The following is a 24,004-nucleotide window of genomic DNA, read 5'->3' on the forward strand; positions in this document are numbered from 1 at the left end:
CAGAAAATAGAACTTACTTGATGTTATCCAGGCGACTTGAATCTGGCTTGAGTGCTGAAGAATTGCGAATCATCTTATGGAGAGTGATCATGAGGAAAATGAGGTTGAGCTACAGTGAGAAGATGAAAGAAGTTAACAAATTTTGTAAAGAAATTTCCAAAATGAAGGAATTCTGTATGAGTACTCTTGATAAAAAAAAAAAAGTAAGATGAAAAGTATAGTGTTTGACAAGCTTATACCATAATGACAAATGACACAGGTCCAATGAAGCTCCAGATGAAGTAGTTATCCACTCTTAGCCAGCATCTGGAGTGGCAAAGAGGAGAGAGTTAAATGTAGCTAAGCCCAGGAACAAATATACAGACACAGTGAGTCACATGCACACACAAACACACACAGGCAGGCATACGAACATTACATCCCTGTCTCAGCGGATTATGTTATAAAGGCTAATCATCGGGCTTCAGCTAAGTGTGCTCAGAAAACCCAGTCAGTGGGGAGGCACGAGAGCCACTCACACAGCACTGCATATTACATTCCCAGCTGGGGGAATAACATAATCCTACTTCTCAATCTGCAGGTGCAAAAGGCCTGTCTTCACACATACGCTTTTTTGGTCCCATAGCTCCTGTAGTCTATGGCTGCTGAGATGCCCACCACCAGCGCGGGGAAGCAGTAGCCGCACAGATAGTAGTACTTTTTGCGTGAGTACTCGCTCTCAAAGACCTCCACGAGCATGAGATAGAGTTGCACGCCTTCCAGACACATCCAGGAGAAGGCAGCCAAGAAGAAAAAATGGAGAAGGCCTGCAAAGATGGGACAGACGATCTGAGGGCAGCGGTAAGGAGGAGGGACGACAGAAGAGGAGACGAATTAGAAAAATAGGACAAAGAAGGGGGAATCATTAAGAGTAAGGCATTTTAACAAGTGAAATTCAGGAGAGAACAGAACAGGGTCACTATCAGGTACTAAACAAAAAAAGGAGGAACAAATGAAAAGCTGCCCCAGGGTGATAAGTTCTGTGTATTTTATTGAAGAGTAATGCATTACCTTGTCTAGTAAAGGTTTTATAGAGTAAATTAATGATACAATGCCTCAATTTCAGTTGAACAGTAAAAAAAAAAAAAAAAAAAAAAAATATATATATATATATATATGAAGTTCTGTAAATGTCATTCTCAAGTTAGTTATGCATAGAAGCTAACCTGACCTTTTGACTCCATCTAATTTACTGCATATAAGTGAGTAAATTGAGTTTTAAAGGAGGCTTCATAATACAAAAAGGACATGTAAAATCTTATTAAATTACCAAAAAAGGAAAAAAGCTCAAATATGAGTCGAAAAGGGAAAAAGAGCAGGTATTAGAGTAGGCTCTGTGGATAAAAACTCACATGATATTCCGTTTTGTCAATACCGATGAGGAAGAGCAGCTCAGCGATAAAGAGGTTGATGCAGAGGTTCTTGTGGATTGTGTTGCGGTCAGTCTGCAGACCCCGCAGGAAGCAGAAAGTGGAGATGCAGATGGCCAGACACACCAGGGAGATGACGATGCCCACCCAGGTGATCACGAACAGGATCAGTTCGTGCATCCGGCCCTGGTGGATTAAACAATGGAGAGAAAAAAAACAGGTGTAAGAAACGAGGAGCGCAAGAGAGGAGGGGCTAGAAATACACAATTCGCCCATTACAAGTAAAAACTGAGACAAAATTAGAACATGGTGGAAGGAGAATAGTGGGACAGAAGATGAGCAGCAGAAACAAAAGAGGGATGGATGGAAAAAGAGGGTGGGGATCGAAAGAGCCAAATTGCCTTATTTAATATTTGTAAATATATGCACAGAGCTAAAATGTGAAGACAAGAGACAAGGCATTCTGAAAAAAAAACATGACATTTAAATTCATGTGAATGTCAGCTAGAAGTAGTGGGACATGAATTTGTAAGCTGTTGCCTCCCTGAATGTCAGCGTGAAAGAAGGAAAAGAGAAAATTCAAAACAAAGAGCTTGTCAGCCTCGAGAAGGGAACATTATTGTGCATGTGTGTGAGGGTGTGTGACTGCGTGAGTGCTAATGCTCACGCGAATGAATGTGAGCATAAATTAGCCCACTTCCATTTTAAATGTGTGTCTGCTTGCCACGCCCTTTTTTCTTACATCCGCCTCGTGGTGAGCCATGAGCACGGCGAAGTTGGTGAGGTGGCTGCAGGAGCATGTGGTGTGTGTGCTGTTGGTGTCCAGCAGCCTGCAGCCCTGCGAAGACCACTGGCCGGTCATGGAGCGCTCAGAGTAGTTCCAAAACGAACAATTTGGAGTGTAATAATTCTTATTCTGCAGAAAAGAGAGACAGTTGATGCTTGGGATTATTTTAATGCTGAGTAACTTGAGTGTGGCTTAAGGTCACATTCTACAGGATGGACACTTTCCCTCTGGAGTTCAGATAGAAACTTCAGTAATCATCCATTAATATCATATATTCATGCTCTATTCTAGGTCTGATGTTTGATTTCTCAAATAATGTGTTATATTTATGGCAGATATAAAGGCTTTGTGGTCTTGTGTGTAAATAGAATATTACAAAAAAAAGTCTGTCGGATCATTAAGATGTTTTTGACAAACGTGAAATGGGTCTTTGTGTTCTTCTGGTCAAAAGTTTTATTCTTTGCTCTGGAACTTTCCCATGGATAAAATTTTTTTATAGTATCTTTCTTATTTTTGACTCACTAAAACTGATCTTAACTCAGCTAAATGATGCCAACAGAGCTCCCAATAATTTTCTGCAGCTATGAGATTTTGTAGGAATTATTTTAAAGGAACTAGAGGCAGGATGAGGGAATGAGACTGACGACTGACCCGACTGGCGTTGCGGGTAAGTGCAACCACCAGCCAAGGTGGCAGAGCAGCGCACAGAAACGTGGAAAGGCTGTATTCACAGCACTGCACTTGTAATAGTGTAACGCTGTTAACTGTTTGATGGTTTACTACAAGACCTCTGCACATATTCAATCACAGCAACAAGCACCAGGTCAAGCAAATCTTCTACTAACACTGTGACTTCCTGCAGCATCAATTTACGTACATCGATAGGACTGATCAGGAGATTCCAAACCCAAATTGCAGCGTAATATGCAGCACAAGGGCCAGTCAAGGCAGAGAGATAGCTTTATCACCCCATAGCATAAAAAAGAACGAACATGTATGTGTGTTCGCTTAAAAATTCCTGCCCCTAGTTGAATTTAAATGGCAAGTGTAATTTTTTGTATTTTCTATTCTCTATTTTCTTAGATACTTGTATGATATTCTGCTTTCAATGATTGTTGTCAAGCCTACTTTATATTGTTTGACAGGTTCTATTTGATTTATTTCTTGGTTCTTCAGATCTAATGGCAATCAGGCCTGGATGTGTGAATTGACAGTTAATAATTAAGGAGTGAATACTTTACCATGTTGGTTCAGGTTGGTTTAGGAAACTTTATTCCTTCATATGTTAAATCATAATTTGAGAACAGCATTTTTTTTATGAGTTAATTGGGGTCAGGAAAAAACATGATAATATGAGCCAAAAAAAAATAAAAATACCTGGAGATGTTTGAGAGTGAAGATCACCGGCTGAGTGAGAAACACTCTGCTGGATTCTTTGTTGATGGAGGCAGCGATTACATGAGAGTTAACCGCCAGGCGCTTCCTTTCATAGCTCGGTCCCTCCATTTCTATCTTAACTGTAGCATTCTCAGTGGACAAGAAAGACCCCAAATTTTTGTACAGAATGAAAACCACTTTTACTTGCCCTGCAAAAGATAAGATGAGACAGTACAAATCAATATTAAGGTGTGAAAACAGGCAGTTGTTAATCTAAAAGGGGAGATACACAAAAGCATGAAGGAGGAGGGAGACAGGAGTAAAATAGAGAAATGAGGACATAATGTGGAAACAGCAGCAGAAATGGCAGAGATGGAGAGAGGAGAGTGACAGAGTGAGTGAAAGGGAGATGGAGAGAGGGAGTTAGTGAAGGTTAGAATGATGGTAAGGACCGTTTCATTTTGACTGGTGCAAGAGAGCGAGATTTAATGTGGAGGGCAATGGAACATTCATCCCTCAAGCATTCACAGATCTCTTATTATTCCATATGAATATTTCATGTGGGTTTGTTTCAATCATTCTAATCTCGTTCCCACTGCAGAGCCCAGCAGAGGCAGAAAACAGAGGGAGGGTAGGGATGAGGGGGCCACTGAAAGAGGAGGGGAGCACGAAAGGATGATGGGGGGTTGGGAACAAGAGAGATGTGACATGGGGATAAGATGGTGGAAAGACTAAGCGCGGGAATGAGGAAAAGAAACAAGAGAGAGTGCTGAGATAGCTGTGCCAGGCTGGGGCCGATTGTAATCTACACGCCTCCCCAGCTATTCTATTAAGACTGCTGTTAAGAAACCATCAAGAAAAGAAATTGTCTCAGCGCTTTTGTTAATCTGATTAGGCTGTTATTATGAACCAATGACTAAGTCAACTGCATGCAGATTGTTTTAAGATTGCAAAAAAATGCAAATGAAAACATAACCAGAGTGAGATGCTAAGAACTGTGCCATTTTTCAGATGTAGGGGTGACCGAGAAGGGGAGTGAAGTCTGCTGACCATTCCGACTGTATTGCTTGATGGTGGAGGCTGAAAGCTGGATGGTGCTGTCACTAGCGTAATTCTGTGGGAAAGATAAATCCTGCAGGTCCATCTCTGTGTTGACAACGTGAACCTCCAGATCTGGTTGTAAAAACAGAGAGCCATAAACCCGACGCAGAGCTTCACTCAGAGGTTTGTGGTCTATTGTGTCCTAATGCGTGTTTTCTCACCAACGCTGGGGGCTCGGTCAGAGAAGCGATTCCCGTACATGTTGTTAGCCAGGAGGAAAGCTCCTTTTTCCAGGACGTCCAGGAGCATGGTTGCAGTGTGAGCCTGCTCAGTGCTGTTCATATCTTGCCAAGAGTCCAGGGCCTCAGGACGCAGTAGGTTGTCTACTGTCTGAACAACCGCCTGAGGCATAAAGAAGCAGAAACATTTCAAAAATAGAGAAGTCTTAAGTTCTCTAATGTGATAAATGAAAAAAGTCAAGATTTAGATTTACTGTAGGACTTTGCCCTGAGGACAGTAGAATCATGCAAACCCACTATAAGGTACATTTCTTAGCATTAAGTCCTTTGAAGAGCAGCTAAATTAAGTATCAGTCGTGAGATTAACATTGAAGGCAGAGGATGTAGAATCTTAAAAAAAAGGATCTATAAAGAAAACTACATTTTTCTCTTGATGCATCTTAAAAGTTTATTAAATCTGCCATAATACTGTATAAAGATAGAGGTCTATAAATAACCGATAACTAAATGTTGCTCAATTTTATCCTTTTGAACAGTTCAGTTTTATCTGTCATCTGAAACTCCTTGGGAATCTCACAGCTAAGGTAAGCATCACTAAGAGCCCATCCATTTAATGTGCATAAGCACAAAGAAAGGGCCTTTTGTCCGTCTTCTGCATTCCTTTCATGGGTATTTTAGCCCATCACGAAGGAGCCTGCAGATGGGTATCCAAACAAAACAAAAGGAGAAATACAAACTTTAATCACAAGGGGCTACGTTCCACAGAATAGACGACAAAAGATCGGAAAAAGAAAATTGAAGTGGAAAGTGACTCGTCCAGCAAAATTCTACAATAAATACTGTATGTGTTGTTCAACCACCTATGCTAACTCAATTGTTTCTTTTTAGGAAATGTACAGTGCTGTAACTTCTTCCATTATTACCAATGTCTGAAACCTTCTGCTGAGACTGAAAGCAAAAAGATGAAATAAATGGGCTTTAACTCTGCAGTGAACACAGACAGACACAGATCTATATAGTGTGATTTGCCGTGCAACTTGTAAACATTGTGCTATATGCTAATATAAAATGATAAAGATTTTTTAAATGAAAACATTAAATTAATTAAAATAGCATCTCTACTTTGGTCTTTGTTTAAAATAAGTTATGCAAACATGTAACGGAGCTCTGTAATATTAACTGCTTTCTCACACTTATGGTAAAAAGTTCCCTTTGGTTTTAAAATAATGTAATACCTGTTTAATAATTTAGAGCCACTTATTTTGAATTTAAACAGCTTTCCCACTTGTCCTATTTGGGGGGAATCTGTAGATGTATAGTTACTTAGAGGGAGATAACTAAGTGACCTTGGCTCTGCTTTTGTGAACATTATTGTTTCGTTTAAAAATTAATTTTGTTATTAAGATTTAAAAAAAAAAGGTGTTAACAATAAAAAATAAAGTATATTTTTATGTATTTAATTTAGAAAATGATAAAAATGCTTTTAAAAAATGTGGTACCGTAATTCAGGCTTAGAATAAATGGTGATCTGAAATCACATAAAAATAGTTATTACTTTTCAGTTGTTGGTTTTGCAACATTTAGCTTCCAATACCGACTACACCTGGTTATGGATGACTAATCAACAGATAGTCACTCATTAACACCTTTTTACAGCTTAACACCGTTCTCAGGAAGTGCTATTAGCTGTTAATTAGTGATCATTAATTACCAATTTGCTCCTAAATTTGCTTATACTGTGTTTGTAATGATTAATATTGTGTACAATGCGATGCAGTGCAAACATGTTTGATAAGATATTCAACTTACACGTTTACTGGTAATTATTTCCAAGAAGCTTTCAACTCTCCTGCAATTCATTTGTTATTATGCTATGTCAGACATATTACCATTCTATTTCACACTTACAATTCATTTAATGGCAATTTTGATGGTTGTATCAGCTATTCAATTTATTGGAGTAGCCTGCTTGATGAATCATGTAATTCTCTTGCTCAGACCTCTCAAAAATGAAGGATAGACTGCCGTGCAGAATAAAGAGCATTGCTGTTAAGAGAATGAATTGAGCATCAGAATGCACTTCATTCCCAGAAGAAGAAAATGGCTGAGGGTGTTTGTATGATATCCTTGGTTCAGTGGTTATTATACAAAGCTACCCTGCAGAAAGTGACAGAAAGTAATAGCCCGGTAACATTCCAAGCTGCATGCTTTGCATTCATCCTGCAGAAACGGAGATCAAAAGACGTGGGGTCAAATTACAACAGGAAGCAGAGAGGTCATAGAAAATAAAAGACTGGGTGCTGCAGAGTGCTGCATTTTATCATTACAAAGAAGCATACACAAAACCATTTTCTTGATATTAGATAAGAGCTTTCCCAAAGCCAGAGATATTGCATACATATTGAAAACGGGCAGAAGGGTGTCATAAGACAAACTGTTGCTTTTTATACTGTGGTCAAATTAGATTTCTCTAGGCAACAGGTATTGTACCTTATTGTGCAATATAATGGGGCTGAGGCTGATATTAAACATACACTATAAACTCTACCACACTGCGGCAAGATTATGCTGCAGGCCAATACGATATCTTTATTAAGTGACACCAGTTCACAGATATACAAAACAAAATTCACCACTGGCAAATAAAAGCTGTAAACTGATTCATGTTAATTAGAGTGAAGGTTGTTTGTCCTTCAGCATAAACCAGAATGTGTAAGTGATGATTCAAAAGTCAGGACAGTGACTGATTTATAAAGTGATGACCACAAAGTTCTTATTAAAATTAGGTCTGAGGTGGCTGTTCAACTTATTTTGTTTTTGAAGTGAAGGTAAAAGTTTTTTTTTTTTTTTTTTTTTTACAAATATATAGGTTTGTGTATTTGTCTTTTGATTATCTGGTGTATTTTTTCCCATTTAATTGTTCTAGATCTAAAAGTTCTTTGGATAAAAGTCACATTTTGAAAAAAAAAAAAAAAAAAAAAAACTTTGCATAGTGGGTTTTATACTTAAACTTACTTATACATTGACCGCATTTAATTTATTCAAATGTGTTTTATTTGTTTTATGTACAGCACTTTGCAATTTCATCTCTAAAAAGATCATTTATAAATAAATTTTACTTACATAGTAAATATATAACAGTGATGGATACCATATTCTCAAATAAAGGATTTAAATGAGCTAATTTGAATGTTTGTTGTAGACTTAAGATTCAGTTTACTATAGAGAATACAAGGTACAATAATTTGTATATTTTTCCAATATCGGGATTCAGTAAAATCATTTTTAAACCTCCATTTCAAGGGCACTTAAACAACAGCTTTAGCTCAGATGACTGGATAAGTAATACAAAACAGGAGATTAATCCGGACTGTATTGCTAAAGTCGAGTGCAGCTTTTAATGTACTTGATTACAATTTACTGCTGGAAAGATCTTGTTGTATCATTTTGAACATTCTGCAATTAATTGATTAAAAGTTATTTAAAGCTACAGTGTGTAAGAATTACAGGGATATACAGTCAGAAATGTAATATATTATACATAACTATGTTATTTATCATCATCTACGAGCTCAGCCTCTTAACCTTAATATTTGCGTTGCCTTAGAATTCGTTATTTATAATTACATAGGAGAGGGTCTCGCAGCCATGGAGGCAGACATCTTTGCGCTACGGCAGCGCAGAGCCAACAAACTAGTGATAACGTCACAACGATGTAGAGAAAATAACGGGTATATTTATTATCTTAAGTCTACAGGAAATATATACCCTACACAGACTAATGAAATACTATCTGTAAAATTATCTATGTAAACAAACCTCATCACTAGAGAAGGTAGGTGATGCGGACGTCGTGGAAGACATTTTGTCCCGTAACGCTCGCCGTACTGTTGGGGGGAGATGTTCATGTTGCTGCAGTCTGCAGTCTGACCGCTACATGTCGCTAAAAGTTACACACTGTAGCTTTAAAGAATCTAGATTTTATTGTGCTATTTAATGGTAGTAATTTTGCAATAAAGCCTCTGTAGTGAGAAGTGACACAAGGTAGACGTCTTGGACCACTGTTTTTGTTTTCACAAAAAATTTCCATTTTATTTTTAAGCATGACACTATTGTCCTGCATGCAATGATTCAACCAGAAAACTAGATTAGTATTAGATTATTGAACTATTTGATTAAAACTGAGAAGACTAAATGTATGGCACTTGGATCATCTTAGATTTTCAAAAGATTATCCTGTTTATAATCTGTCAATAGGAGGCACAATTAAGACTGACCGTTTTAGTGATGTGCTCAAGCAATTGTCACTCTATTATTTGATAAGTGTGGTTTTGTTACCTGCCTGTCAGGCTACATTCAGAGATCGATACATTATAATAATGTTGATTTTATAGACACATATTTGTTGCATATTTTTTCTATTCACTTCGCCTTGCTATGAGTTGGTGGAAATAATAGTCAAGACTCCAGAAAGAATAACTGTTTTAACAGTAAACAGAAATCTAAACAAAACAAAGATTATTCATAACACTGAGCCTGGGGAATTTCATTCACACAAACTTGTCTGCACCAGAATGTAACTTGTCTATATAAAAATTCAGAGAAGAGCTTTATTCTGGGTATGTAAAGAAGACAGGCATAAAAGAAAAATCTACCTGGATATATGCTCGACAATTCTGCTCTCGCTTCTGGAACTGGAGGGAAAAAAACAAAGCTGGGTTTTGTTAAACTGAACAAAGAGAAGATAACAAATAAACTAACAGCCTATAGCGAAAGAATACAGTTTGATTAACTTGATCTTTGCTTTCTAATTTTTGATACATGCATCCAGAATGCATGAGTTTAATTACAATTTCTATTACCTTATTGTAGTTTCGCCCTGCTGACTCTTTATTCCTGGGCTTAAGGGCTTGCAGCTGGGCATCCAGTATATCCAGCAGCTGCTCAATCAGCCGGACAGTCGAACTAATATCACCGGCTTGGATTCGTCCCCTCGTGTGGTTCACTAGCTCACTGGCTATGTTGGGAGCGTTCTCTCCACTCTTTATCTGCGTAAAAGAAAGAGACAGATTTATTTGCAAATAACACACACAAGCTTCCCTCTAATATTAGGTGTTTTTGTATCCTTGTAAATAACGGCAGACCTTGCAGTACACACCATGAAGTTTTTATTATCGTTGGGTCTTTTTCACTTGCAAATTGCAGCCTTTGCAAACACACTGCAATTGCAATTGATTTTAGCTAAAAAGAGATGGTATAATAGATTCTTCCAATGGCAGTTCTTGTAAAGGTGATGCTGTTTATCCTTCAAAGCACACACATATACCTAACAAAGGATTCAGGGAGATCCATCAGCAGTGCACATGGAAAAATAACTAGAAAGTCCAATATAGCTGCTTTCAGCACATATAATGCTTAGACATTAAATTAACAACTAAGTGACTGATCTTCAGAAGGTTTGCATGTCTTAAAACAGGTGCCAAGGTGTTTGTACACGCAGATCTTCAAAGAAGGTGCAAAGTGATGTGTGTTTGCAATTCAGCAGACAGCGAGTGCAACCAATGTTTTGCATGTGTCTCTTCATGCAGATCATATTCTAATGACCAAATGGTGCAAATTTATGGATGGACGATATGCAAATGTAAACATTTACCATGTGCAAAACTGGTTTTCCTAATCAGAAAATTGGTTTTGCATCTTTTTTTCTTAGTTCTGAAAGTCATGTGCAAACAGATGCCTCTACACCAAACCTACAATATCTGCAAAATGTTGCCACAAAGGAGGCATCGTGCCAGAGGAGGAAAGATATCCTGTTTATCATAAACAATAGTAGAAAATTGATAATAAAGAAAAGTGTCTTCAGGCTAGCTGAAATTAATGCAGCATAAAACAGCAGACGATCTTTATCAGTGACGTGCGGTCAGGGGAGGCAGGTGAGGCAGTGCCTCACCAGCCATCATGGAAAGAAAGAAAATATATAATCATAAAGTAATTTAAATTGTTATATTCATCCGGTGGTTTGTACTAAAAAATATTCATTTTTCATGTAGCTTCACCAATTTCGATTTTTATTTGTTCAAAATCGCTGAATTTTCTTATTTTCCCATTCAAATGCTTGGAAGCGATGCCGGTGAGGCAGCAGCGAGCTCTGCCTCACCTTGGATTGCGCAACCCCTGGCTCTGCGCTGGCTGCAAAGCGGAGAGAGCATGTTGCTGTACGGCGTCAATAAAATGGTTTAAACAAATGTAATATGTGAACTTATTTCTAATAATTTGGCTTATGTATATAATGTACAGAGCTTTTTGTCACCAACTGTGTTTGTGTAACGTGTTTCGTGTAATGAGCGATTATAAACGGCAGAGAACAAGTTCGAGGTGAGGCAGGCAGTTCTCTTGCCTCATGGCAGGGGGTGCTCAAGAGACTGAAAACATAAGGCAGGAACAGGACGGATCAAGGAAGGCTTTCTTCCCTGGCAGTGATCTCCATTGAGACAGAGAGACTTTTAAAACTGAAGGAAGATAAGGAGGACTTCTATTCATTTATAAGTAAAGGTAAGACAGTAATAACATTTATTTTGTTTTGTTTTTTAAGGAAATGTGTGTTTTGTGAGCTACAGTTTGTATGTGTAAGGATGCAGAAGTGAAACATAACCTGTAAACTGCTGTCAATCTATGCATCTATTTGCAAATCTGATTCTGATGACGTCAGTGCCTCACCAGCTATGAACCTCACCGCACGTCACTGATCTTTATACACTTAAACCCAGCACATGAAATTGCAAACAGATCAGGCATCAAATGTGGGCAACTTTTGTAATTGCCGGTGAAGCTGTATATCTACTTGCCACTTAGTATGTAGCCAACAGAACAACACAAAAAACAGAGCAGTTGTTGTGTTGTTTAACAATCACATGACCTATGGTTTTGTTACGCAAGCACGGCTCTTTTCTTGGATTTTTAAAACAAAATGTGGCGACATATGGCTGGCATGAAAAGGTGGCAGGCTATAAATGACCCAAAGGGAAATGAGGAGGAGGACAAAACAAAAAAAGATTTGAAAGAGAGGTCTTAATATAAGTGGAAAGCTTTGGCAAGTTTTGGGACTGGCTGGTTTCACGACAGAGGGTATCTGCTGTCTGGATTGGCGTATGTACGGTGCAGAGAAAGCCAGTCAGAGTAGACCTTGCTGAAAAACCCAGCTGCTGCATTGGAGGGAGCAGAGGAGAGTGTCTGCTCTTCCTCCTCTTCTGTTGACTCAGAGCCCTCAGTCTATGCTCTCTGAAAGGGTTTTTAATCATTGCCTGACCTTGAAATTACAGTGAAATATGGTTTTGAGTCTCTTAATGGTGTTATTGCTGTTATAATTTTTGTTTATCTAAACATTATATAATCAAAATATTAAACTTTTCTTGAAAGGGAATAAATAATGTATAATATTAAAATAACATTTTGATATTAATGTAATGTAAAAATCTAAAAAAACAAAAAAAAACTTGAACTTTGACTAACACGGACAAAGAAATGGTTATACATTTAATTAAATTTGCATGTGGGTAAGATCTGCAAGGAGACCATCAGTGAGATGATTGGCTGTGTTTCTATGATTTTGTATTTTAAATGCTGGTCATAACAGATCAGATACATTTGAAAGCCAATATGTAGGTCTAGCCAGAAATGAGATCAAGTTGGTTACTAACCCGACATCACTTAATGTGTAATTTGGACATGGTAAGTCCAATAACCATGCAAAGTGATTAACCTTTATTTTAGGAATCACAAAATTAGGGCCAAAAAAGTTAACTCTAAGAATTACTTAACACAAATTGAAGAAAGACTGAACTTCTATTACAGCATGTTTTTGAAAAGCAAAAGAGGCTGCAAAAAGACATGGAGGTGAGTATGTGTGCGCATGTCTTAACAACAGGGATATTTGCCTTCCTCAATGTAATAAAATGTAATGAAGCACAATTATGTTTCATGATGTTTTCATTTTTGTACGTAGCCCTTTGAGATAAGCTACATTTAAGCTTCTGGTTCATCTGTTTTGTTTGTTTTACTGCCTGCTTTTATCATGTTTTTATCTTTTTTTGCTTTTATTCTGCTTTTATTTTCCTATCATTGTATTGTTTAGATAATTATCATCTTCATCTCCATTGCTTTGAGCATCATCTTCCTTTAACTACCTCCGTAACATTTACTGTAGCCTGTAGGCCTGTAATTCGCAAATTTTAACGGAAAGGAACAATTCAGTTTGCACGTCATAATATTTGCAAAACAATCTTTGCAGATCATCTGCCAAACAGTTATATGTCTGTTATATATAACTGTTAAAATCTGTTATTGCACATACTAAAAAAATGCTCTTCTTATTTAGATTCTTTGAAGATCAGGTCTAAGTCTAAATGTTCATGGATCAGTACAAGGTTTTAATGTTTAGTGTCTGCACTGGTGTTATTTATAATTAAAATCAGACGCTACAATTTGAATGGACTTTTAAAAACCCCTAGTCTTAGTTAAGTTATTGATAAAGTGAACATTTGTAATTAGTAAAAGTTTGAACATGTCCACAAACATCTGAATAAATCCTCTCTTTCATTAGTTTAGCTCTTAGGAAACAGAAATATTTTTGGTACTATTACCGCTCCTAAAAAAGACAATGTTTATTTTCTTGTAATGTAATTTTTTCCTCTTCTTTTCTTAGTTATTTTCATATTTTTATTTAACGAAGCTTGAAATGGCACACAAAGAAAACAAATAAAAATACAAGCCAGTCTTTGCTGGAATTGGACAGTAGTCATATAAAAAAAAAATTGCAGGCTAGCATGAATCTAATTATATTTGTGGGCAAAAAAAGAAGTTAATTAAGCATTATGAGCACATGCCTTGTAATAAAGGATCTCTATTTTAATCAGGAGAGCCTTGGAGATATGTTAATGTAATATTGCATGTGGACAGGAAAGGTGTCCAGGTGAGAGGGGCAGAAGAAAGGGACGGACCCCTGACCAGGGATGTGGCTTCAGGTCTCACCTTCTGTGCCACCTGGTTGACCCAGGGGGAGGTGCAGTTACTTAGGTCAGGACCCCGTGGGTTCCAAATGACCTGATCCGCCAGGCACTGGAACGAAGCAATACCTGGAGAAAAAGCAGCGGGAGAGAAAGAAGGGTGGAGGGGAAACGAGAGACGATAAGCATTAGATGACTGCAATTAAATGGAACAGTGTGAAGGAGAAGGATGAACAGGGAGCGTGTGATAGTTTTAACCTGAAAGAATTAAGCAGAATGAATTTTAAATATGTAAGACTCAATGTTTGAAGAAGAGTGTGAAGAAATAAAAGGAAGGAGAGTGAAAGAGAGATTTGAGGCTGAATAAAAAAGGTTAAATAGCAAGTGAAAGCAGGAGTAAAGAGGGAGGAAGCCAGACTGTATTCTTTCACATCACATAATATTTCATCTCTAAACACAGTCACACATAAAGAACATCAGATATGATTCCGCACTGTCGAATAATAACACCTGACGGAAGCGTGTGGCTTTTACAGAATCTTATTTCCACTCTGGTGTTTTTGTTCGGTGTGAGGGTTCAGAGGAAGGACACCATACAGAGACAAAACCGGGGAGGGGTCTATCTGCTGCTGCTGCTGCTAACACAAATACCTAACATCAAGTCACAAAGACAAGGCGGAGGAAAAGAGGATGGGGACCACACAGGACAAAAAGGGAAGCAATTGGACAAGCATAGATGACAGAGATAACGATGAAATGCTTCGTAGTCATAGCGGGATCATAGCAGATGTGGTTTTCTTTCATCTGCTACTTTCTCACTGTCTCCTGCTGATTTATTTTTTTTACCTTTAGCATTCAGCTTTTCGTTATATGTTTTTCCAATACAGAACAGGTTTAAAAAGTAAACTAAGATGAGGACTACATCTGCTTCTAAACACCTAGAAACAATAAAATCAATTGAAGGAGGAGGAATCGAGGACATGTCTTTGTGTGACTTTTTTGACAGGTAGACGTCTTTAAGTACATCGAATAGCAGAAAGGAAAGTAAAGCCAGTGTTGTGTGGCCTTTCATTTGATTATGTGCCACTTTCAATCAGCTCTGATTCCGTGGGAGATGAACCTTTCATTTGTGGAGGATGAGTTTTTATCAGTGAGTCCTTAGAGACTGTGCACACTGGTGAGACCAACACAGGGACAGAAGGAGGCTACAACGGAAAAAAAAACAAGCAGGAGAGCACAAACATACTGATGGCTTGGAAATGTGCAAGAATATATATGGCAACAACCCACAAGGATGGAAGACAGGGTTTAAAACAAAATTGTTGCAATTATACATAGTGCCTTGCAAAGGTATTCATACCCTCTAAGACTTTCAGCATTAGTTATGTTAAAAACCAAAGTAGATATAAATCTGAACACTGTAAATTACAATTATATTTACTCCAACTTTACTTTTAAGCCTAATACTGGAAGGAACCTACAATAGTTAGAGGCTAAAATAGACTCTTATCATCTTCCAGAGCTAAAAGGTTTAGATCCAACCATTCTGATTTATTATTATGGCCTAGTCAAAGTCCATCTATATCCAGGCTGGAAATCTAGAGCTAGATAAATCTGCGGAAATCTATGTTTGTCAGCTTTTTCTAGTGCAGGATGTCAAAGGCAGGTTTTTAAACAATGCTGAATGCAACTTCATGAAACTCTTCACAGATTTTCATTTGTAAGTAATTTCAAAACTTGTGCCTTTCTTTCTCTCTGCACAATAACAAATAACCTTAGATTGGTCTATTACTATCATGAAATCCCCGTAAAATAGTTTCAAGAGAAGAATGCCTTTGAAAGACTTTCAGCATAAGGACCCTTTAAACAGAAATGTGCTGCTATCCTCACCCAAGGATCCTTTAGGACAAGGACGATCAACAGTTTCCCCTCGCTGAGTGGTTGGCCACTGGATACCCCGGATGAGCTTAGTCTCACAAAAATACCGTTGTGGGCCTTGAGGAGGGGGAGGTGGCCGACGAGTGACGGGTACCGTGGCTGTGATTGGACGGAGATCAGGTTGCTTGTTAATGGAGCCGATTGGGCGTGAGGTGGGGGCCAGAGGACGTATGGTAGAGGGACTGGCACTGGAGGTGAATGGTCTAGCTGGTGGAGTTGGGGTCACTTGAGTGGTGGTCAGAGGGCCTGAAAATGAATCAAAGGGCAAATTAAAATTTTCAATCCGAAGAAAATCTGTGGAACATTTATAATAAATCAAAAACAAAATTAGACATAAAAATTAAGAAACACAAGACATATGTGTTTGAATGTAAAATGTTCCTCAGAAGCTTAGTTCAAAACCCAGCAATCAGGGTAACAAACAACTTTTAAACCTCTTAAACACTCTCCAAAGCAATAGTAGGCAGGGGAAGAAAAAGCAGCATCGCAATTCAGAGATAAATCAATAATTTATCAAATGCATCATAGAAGTCACCATCACTAACAACCAACCCTGATGCGAAGATAAAAAGCCAGACATCAAAACTACAAAATCCTATCAGATCAAAGCCAGAGATGTCGTGCAGCTCTGCAGCTGCTCATTCCTCTCTTTAACTAATCAAACCGTCTTACTAGTTTGTATGTAATTTAGAACTACTGCACATCTCAACCATCCTCTCAAAATAATAATATAACCAAAACAAAATGCCACGCCCATTTCAACATTCCAGTTTATCAGGCTGGTGATGAGTTTTTTTTATTATTCATTACACACTGACGTTGATATGAGGTGCCACTGCAGTTGTATGGGAAAAAGCTTCTCCATGTTGCTGCCATGCTGGAGGATAATTTGCTATCTGAAGCTCCCAATTTAGAGAAACATTCTACATGAACTGCCTGATGGCTTCTCAGATGAAGAGAAATAGCGTTGTGGGACAGAGTTAAATATTTAAGCTGTTACTTAAAGTGTTTTGCAAACTTAAAAAGACCATCTGAGAGACAAAACACAGGTTCTTGCTAAAATATTTAATTGGAGCACATTATCTGTTATTATATGCTTTTCTTGGAATCATTCCTTACCGGTAGTGGGGTCTGGTGGTCCGAATTCAAGTGGGTAGCGTAGGACATTGTAGTTGTTCCAGACGTAAAGCTGGTTGTCTCGAGGGTTGTAGTCCACAGATGATATATACTGGTAGGGATTTGGGAAAGCAATGTTGACCGGCTCCTCACGCGCACGGTTGGTGTTGTAGGCGTACATCAACAGGTCGCCGCCTGCTTCGCTGTCGTCGTCCTGGTAGACTGACCGCACCGCATAAAGAACGCCACAGGCCATAAAGGCGTTGGAAGCCATCCTCTTGTCGAAGCTTGTCTCCCAGGTGCCTTCAAAGCGAAGTGTGTAAGGGTTAACCTGCAGAAAGAACATTAATAAAACTATGGGATCTTTGGTGATGAACCAACACAAAGCAATGCATCATTGTGATAAGGATGGAAAAAGCACTGAACTTCCTACAAATCCAAACTGTTCCGTGCCTATATTTTTTCATGGGGGAGTGTTGGCCTAGTGATTAGAGCAATGCACTTGCAATCTGAAAAGGTTGCAAGTACCCAGTTCAATCCCCAAAGCTGGCAGTCTGGGTCTCTGAGCAAGGCCCTTAACCCCACAATACTCCCCTGGCACGACAGTGGCAGCCTACTGCTCCCCGGAGGGGATGGGTTAAATGCAGAGTTATTTTTCACCATTGTGAGATCAATAAATTTAAATTTCTATCCTTTCTAAATACACATGTTTGTTGATTTATTTAATAACTTTGTCAATTATTGGTATAAAATTTTGTAAACTGTAGTAAGACTATAGTCTTTTTTGCGAAAAAGCTTGATCCAAGTTAGCAATTTTAAAGCCCTGCCAAGGAAGGGTGATTTCTAAAAGGTCCAGACTACATTTGGAGTTTCTTAGAAATATGATTTAATTCACATTAGATTGAAGGAGCATATGGTGTCAAATCTGTTGCAGCTTTTATCTATCTTTTCTCTGGGATTTTCCAATATTACGCTTTATTCATCTTGCTTTAAACTTTGATCAGCTTTCCTGTTCCTGGTAAAGAAAACAACACCATAGCATGATGTTGTCACCACCATGCTACACAATAGTAGCTGCAGTGCAGAGTTTTCTATGGATACAGAAATGATCTCAACTAAGCAGAACAACTTATTTCCAGATGTTTGTTGTGTAGATTACAAGGCTAATGACATATTGTAAGTTTGAGTCTGTTGTTTGACTTGCAAATGTGCTGCTTTATCTGCAGATCTTTGCAGCCTCTCCAGAGTTAGGACGACTTTTTCTTTAAAACCACTTGAGTTAAATGCTTGAATATTTAATTATATATGTAATGACTTTATACAATATAAACATTTTACTTTCTTTATCAGTGATGAAGGTGTTTGTTTTTTTATGCAGGACTTTGATAAACATTTGGCTAAGCAATTAAGTTTTCTTTTCACAATTATGTACTTTTTAGTGTTGATCATTTTCATAAAAATCCCTATTAAAGTTTATGGCTCTTTGCTAGTTCACATGTTTTTGTCATTTAATTTATGCTGAAATTATTTCCTTTCAGTAAGCATATTAAAATCAGCTTCAGGGTTTAGAAATCCATAATCCGGTCAACATCTGAAAATCCACTCAGGTTTAAAAAACTTAAAGAATAATTCTATAGAGTAAATATTAAGCAGAGGAAAGCAAACCTATTAGTCTAAGTATTGTTTATGAGGAGTGCTGCAGAAGATAAGATATATATTTGAAAACAAACCAACAGCAGGTATAAAAATAATATAAATCATTCAGCTCTTCACTCAGTGATCCAATTTTGAGATTATTTTGCAAACAAAGCAAAAGTGAGGCATCCTGGGATTGTCAAGGATAAGGGCATCCTTTTAGGTCATAATATCTCCAAAGTCCAAATAATTTGTTTTTCAGTGGAGATACAATGCAAAACAAATCAAATACTAATCTTGCTAGCAAAGACATTTCTTGATGGTGGGATTTAAAATGTGACCCAAAATATTTCTGATGATATTTATACAGCTCCATTTGTCAGACAGCAGGCTTTCCATATCTCATCTGTCAGTGCATGCTTGTAATCTCAGAAAAAGTTATTTCACTCTATTGACCATCCGCCTGACCACGCAGATGAAATTTCTGGATAATCTAATCCTACATTTGCAATCCATATCCCTTTCCTTGTGGTGCACCACTGCTCTCCCACCTGGCTGACCACCAGTCGTCCGTTGTTGGATTCAGTGGCGTATATCACCCAGAGGCCATTTTCATCCACGGCGAGGTCGATGTCTGACTTTCCTCCCCAGCGGTACGGGGAAGTGTCGTGATAGTTGGCATTTGTGACAATGGCTTCACCGCTTTTGATGCGCGTACGTAGGTCATATTTGACAATGTTTCGAGTGCGTTCTTTGTTGTAAAATACTGCACCGTCGTATACAACAAAGCCTGTGCCGTCCACTCTGTTTGGCAGCCTGTGATAAGAATAAAAAGGGATTAATAAACACGTATATGTGGGGCCGTGCAATGCAGAGGTTCCATTCCAGTTCCACAGGGGTACATTCTACTATTCCTAGCAATATCTACAGTATATTAAAAAATAGTTATTCAGTACTGCCGCAGATGCCATTTGATCATCCAAGGCAGTGAGCAATACACTCACTTGTAGGTAGTTGTGGCTCGGTTCTGTTTAAAGTCTTCCCAGGAGGCGTACTCATACAGCATGTCTGTGCGGTAGGGGGTCCAGGGCATGACATACAGACGGTCCCCAGACTGCAGAGGGTCCTTACACCAAGCCCCCGCCTGGTGCTCAGCTTCCTGCTGAGAGCTGGGCACCTGCACCCGCAGCAATGTCCCAGGGCACACAAAAACTGGAGTAGAGTGGCAAAAAATAAAAAAATTAAAACAATTGGACAAAAGTGAAGACAAAGCATTGCAATGATGATAGTTTTCATGGAGATGGTAGGTGTGAGAGAGTGTGAGAGATTGAAAAAGACTAGAATATGAAGGAAGATGAAGAGAGGTAGTGAGGGCTAAAGAGAAAGCTCTAAGTAGATAAAAAGCAAGTATAGAAATGAAAAGACTAAAGAATAGCTGGAGAATGGCAGAGAGAGATAGAAATAAGGTGGTGAACATTATCAGATTTGAAATGAGGGAACACATAAAAGCCCATTTAAAGAACTTGAGCATTATGTTCAGAAAACATTTGAATATGATGAATGGGAGATTTCTGGCTGCACTCGCCGCTTAGATGTGGTCCATAATTTAATTTAACTTGGCCTACTTTTTATTTGATTGTGCATTTTCTCTTTTAAAGGGCCTTCACTTTTTCGCTCTGCACCTGGGTATTCAAAGAATAATTGTGGAGATTGTTTTACTAGATTATTCATTACTTAAATTTGGCTCTCAGTCAAGAGTAATGCCTCCATGACAAAAAGAAAGCATCCTGGGGTAAAAATGTGAGGTTGCATGAGCCTCCCCTCTCTTGTCATTTTACACATAAAGTAAGACACAAACAACATTCTCAGTCACAAACAGACATTGAAGCTCACTGAAAAAGGTAGATGTGTGTCCATCTACCAAACAGACACACATGCACACTGCATAGAGACATTGTCCATTTTGGACAGGTGGAGGTCATCCATTGGGGACTGTTGTAAATTGGCTGTCTGATGTTGTGTGTCCAAGGCTGCCAAGGGATCTAACTGGTGTGTCAGGTTATCTATGAGGAAACCTGTGGCCATCCTCAGCACTCTGGCATCACAGGGGTCCCGGCTATAGAAAGCAGCAAGGGACAAGGGAGTACCAGAATTGGAAGCTCTACAGAACAAAACAGATGAATGGTCCCCATGTATTCCATTACCAGTTTATCTATGTGTCTCGGGGGCTCATGGTTGCAGCAGAACCAGACACCTGCTGGTCACCTCATGATTGAACGCATCCCTGAACTAATTAGATACTGCAGGGACATTTGGACACAGACAGCACACATCGAATCGCAGACAGACTGAGACGGTTGCCATTCACACAGGGACACCACACAAGCCTCCACACACAAGCCTACACAGTTATACATATCCTGTCAAACTGCAACAGTTTGAGTGACGGATCAGTCCAGGCTCAAACTGTCTTGAATATTGCATGGATTCTGGGAAAAGAGGAGAATCCCAACAGAGAGGATGGAGGAGTAAATCAAGGCTACCGGACATCCAGCTCTCTCTTTGTGCTTTCTGGTGTTCTGCTGCTGGTAGTGGCTGGTGATCTGTGCTTCTGAGTCTCCTAGGAATTAGCCTGTTCTGTCTGAAGGGTCCAACAGGAATTGAGACTGCCAGCCAAACAGGAATCTAATCAGTCAGGCACAAACAAACACCAAATAAAGACCGTTTGCAGGCAGGAGGCTTGTCATGCTCCATTGTTGAACCAAAATCTTTGCCTGAAAGTGTTGAGGCTTAAAATGTTTGCTTTGTAGATACAATTGTGAGTGAATGAAATATGTCAGTTATTGATAATAGTGTCAAATACTTTAAAGAAAGGCTAAAACTATGATTTTTAACTACAGGTAATAGAAGTCACCAATGAGAGAAACAATCATCAGACGTAGGGTACTTCCTAAAAAATACAAGCTTGACATAGCGTGAATTGTAAAATAAACAGCAAAAAGACTTGATATGTTGGCAACCAATAAACAACACTGTGCCTCAAGGTAGTATATAGGATACAGGCAAACAAATAAACAAGCCAAATTCTTTTATCACTTTACATGCAGGCATTCAGCTACAACTAAATGGAAAAAGAAAGTATCCCTTTCTATTTAACTGCCTAAAGCAAAAATATAGTCACAGTTATTAAAGCTACAGTGTGTAATAATTACAGGCATATAAAGTCAGAAATTTAATATATTATACATAACTATGTTATTTATCATCACCTATGAGCTCAGCCTTTTAACCATAATATTTGCGTTGCCTTAGAATTCGTTATTTATAATTACATAGGAGCGGGTCTCGCAGCCATGGAGGCTGACATCTTTGCGCTACGGCAAGCGCAGAGGCAACAAACTAGCGATTGCGAGATCTCCCATGACGCTCAAAAATAACTACGGCAAGTTGAGAGAGATTAACTGAGACGGTACTGAACAGTAGATGGCAGTATTATGCCTGAGAAGCGTTTAGTCTGCCTGAAACCAAAGAAGAAGAAGAAGCAGGTATACTGCGCCTCAGTAACAAGAAAGGTGAACAAGGCGGCAGGCGTGAGTGACTTTGCAAACTGTTTGGCACTGTGTGGCCAAACATCAGACGAATGGAGGATCATGCCGACTCTGTATCACAACGAAAAGCGGCGGACACCGAACCCCCGTCATCTAAGAAGCGGAAACACGACGAGAATAAACGCAAGCGTGACAAGAAACGGCAAAAAACACGGATCAACATTGGCACGGCATTTACACGATGGAAGTCACTGATGGAGGAAAAAGGTTTTCAAAGTGACGCTCAAGTTGCCAGTTTTCTCTTGGACAGGTAATTAATCCTACACACACAATTGTCTAATATCACTGCAGTTTTTGGAGTACAGGATGCTCAGACCTGTCTAAAACAATAACATGCTGCGTGATGATGCTGTTACTCTCCAGTATACTTATTCAGCAACGTCCCTGACGTTTCACAGGTAATGATTCAGTAATTTTCTGTAAAATAATTTTCTGGATATATACCTCGGTTACTTCTCTCCGGCTCCTTTGGAGATCTTCAAGCCTTTCCTCCTCTGCTCTCACCCCGCTGGCTCCCCTCTCTCGCCTGGCCCTAGCTGCACGGCCTCCCTGCCTTCGCCCTCGTCCTCTCCCTCTCCCTCGCGTTGTAACCCCCGTGCCACCAAAATGACTTGGACTCTGTAAACGGGGGATATATATTCTTCCAGCGAACACAATCTCGCTGTTAAACTAATGACTACAATTACTTCGTCTGTTTATATCACCATGCAAAGCAGCTCACCAAGACGTCACAACGATGTAGAAAAAATAACGGGTATATTTATTATCTTAAGTCTACATGAAATCTATACCCTACACAGACTAATGAAATACTATCTGTAAAATTATCTATGTAAACAAACCTCATCACTTGAGAGGGTAGGTGATGTGGACGTCGTAGAAGAAATTTTGTCCCGTAACGCTCGCCGTACTGTTGGGGGGGAGAAGCGGTGGGGGGGAGATGTTCATGTTGCTGCGGTCTGTAGTCTGACCGCTAGATGTCGCTGAAAATTACACACTGTAGCTTTAAGTCAAATTTTAATCACATGTTTTGAGGACTTAAAACATTGCACTAACGCAATGTTTATGTTGGTTTCTTTTAGTTTGAATCAGACATTAAAGATTGTCAAGAAAGTAAAACAAAACTTTTTTTTCACTCAAAAATCCTGTGTGACAATATTATGTGAACCATTACACCAAAGCTCTTTGATGTGGATCAAATTATTTGCATTCCATACTTTGTGGTTCATCAGTCCACTAATTCAGGAACCCAGCAGAGACCATGTGTGTTGCTCCTCCATGACCTTCTCTGTCTTCCTCCGCCTCTTTCCCAGCAATCATTGTACATTGGTTGAATCTAATGAACTGGTGGTGGGGTTGGCTCAATGTCAAAGGGTCTCATCAGCGGCATCTAAGCTGCATCCACAGAGCTTGAGACTCGCACAAATGCTCTTACTCACACATTCACATGGCAGACAGAAAGAGTGGCCACGCTTCACATCCTACAAACCCTGCCTGGGGGGCTTCATTAAGTCTGACCAGCACTCCCCAGTTTTCCCCGGCTGCTTTCCTGTTTACCGACTCTTCTTGGCTTTCTTTACTTTGCTTTCCTCTCAATTGTAACTGTGAAGTGTTTAACAGCAGGAGCTGGAGCAGCTGAACTCTGGCTGCAGAGAGGTATAGTAGGAGAGGATATTATGACCACAGAATGAATGAGGTATTAGGAATTAGGCAATAAGCATTAGGCATAAATCTTGAGATTAGGCATTATCCTAGTCTGGGTAGATCAGGTTAGCTTCCGCAGAGCCATCTGGATTATGTGAGATGGATAAATAGATTAATTCCTCCTTGGCTACGGAAATCTTGGACTCGT

General features: G+C 39.0%; 1 protein-coding gene across 2 annotated transcripts in view; it reads right to left on the reverse strand.

Moving 5' to 3' along the window:
- adgrl1a (adhesion G protein-coupled receptor L1a) overlaps positions 1-24,004 on the reverse strand; it is a 137,177-nt gene that overhangs the window by 14,460 nt on the left and 98,713 nt on the right. For both annotated transcript variants that reach the window (XM_038287878.1, XM_038287877.1), the window contains 15 exons: positions 19,549-19,756; positions 19,096-19,360; positions 16,913-17,240; positions 15,746-16,039; positions 13,881-13,984; positions 9,716-9,901; positions 9,509-9,547; positions 4,836-5,016; positions 4,624-4,746; positions 3,574-3,782; positions 2,152-2,325; positions 1,392-1,595; positions 608-828; positions 240-306; positions 18-109 (listed from right to left, as the gene is read on the reverse strand). In XM_038287878.1, coding sequence (XP_038143806.1) covers positions 18-109; positions 240-306; positions 608-828; positions 1,392-1,595; positions 2,152-2,325; positions 3,574-3,782; positions 4,624-4,746; positions 4,836-5,016; positions 9,509-9,547; positions 9,716-9,901; positions 13,881-13,984; positions 15,746-16,039; positions 16,913-17,240; positions 19,096-19,360; positions 19,549-19,756 — 2,695 coding nt within the window. The remainder of the gene's footprint in view (positions 1-17; positions 110-239; positions 307-607; positions 829-1,391; positions 1,596-2,151; positions 2,326-3,573; positions 3,783-4,623; positions 4,747-4,835; positions 5,017-9,508; positions 9,548-9,715; positions 9,902-13,880; positions 13,985-15,745; positions 16,040-16,912; positions 17,241-19,095; positions 19,361-19,548; positions 19,757-24,004) is intronic.

Source organism: Cyprinodon tularosa, unplaced genomic scaffold (assembly GCF_016077235.1).
Source record: "Cyprinodon tularosa strain WSP-4 unplaced genomic scaffold, ASM1607723v1 ctg246, whole genome shotgun sequence".
NCBI classification, from domain to species: Eukaryota; Metazoa; Chordata; class Actinopteri; order Cyprinodontiformes; family Cyprinodontidae; genus Cyprinodon; species Cyprinodon tularosa.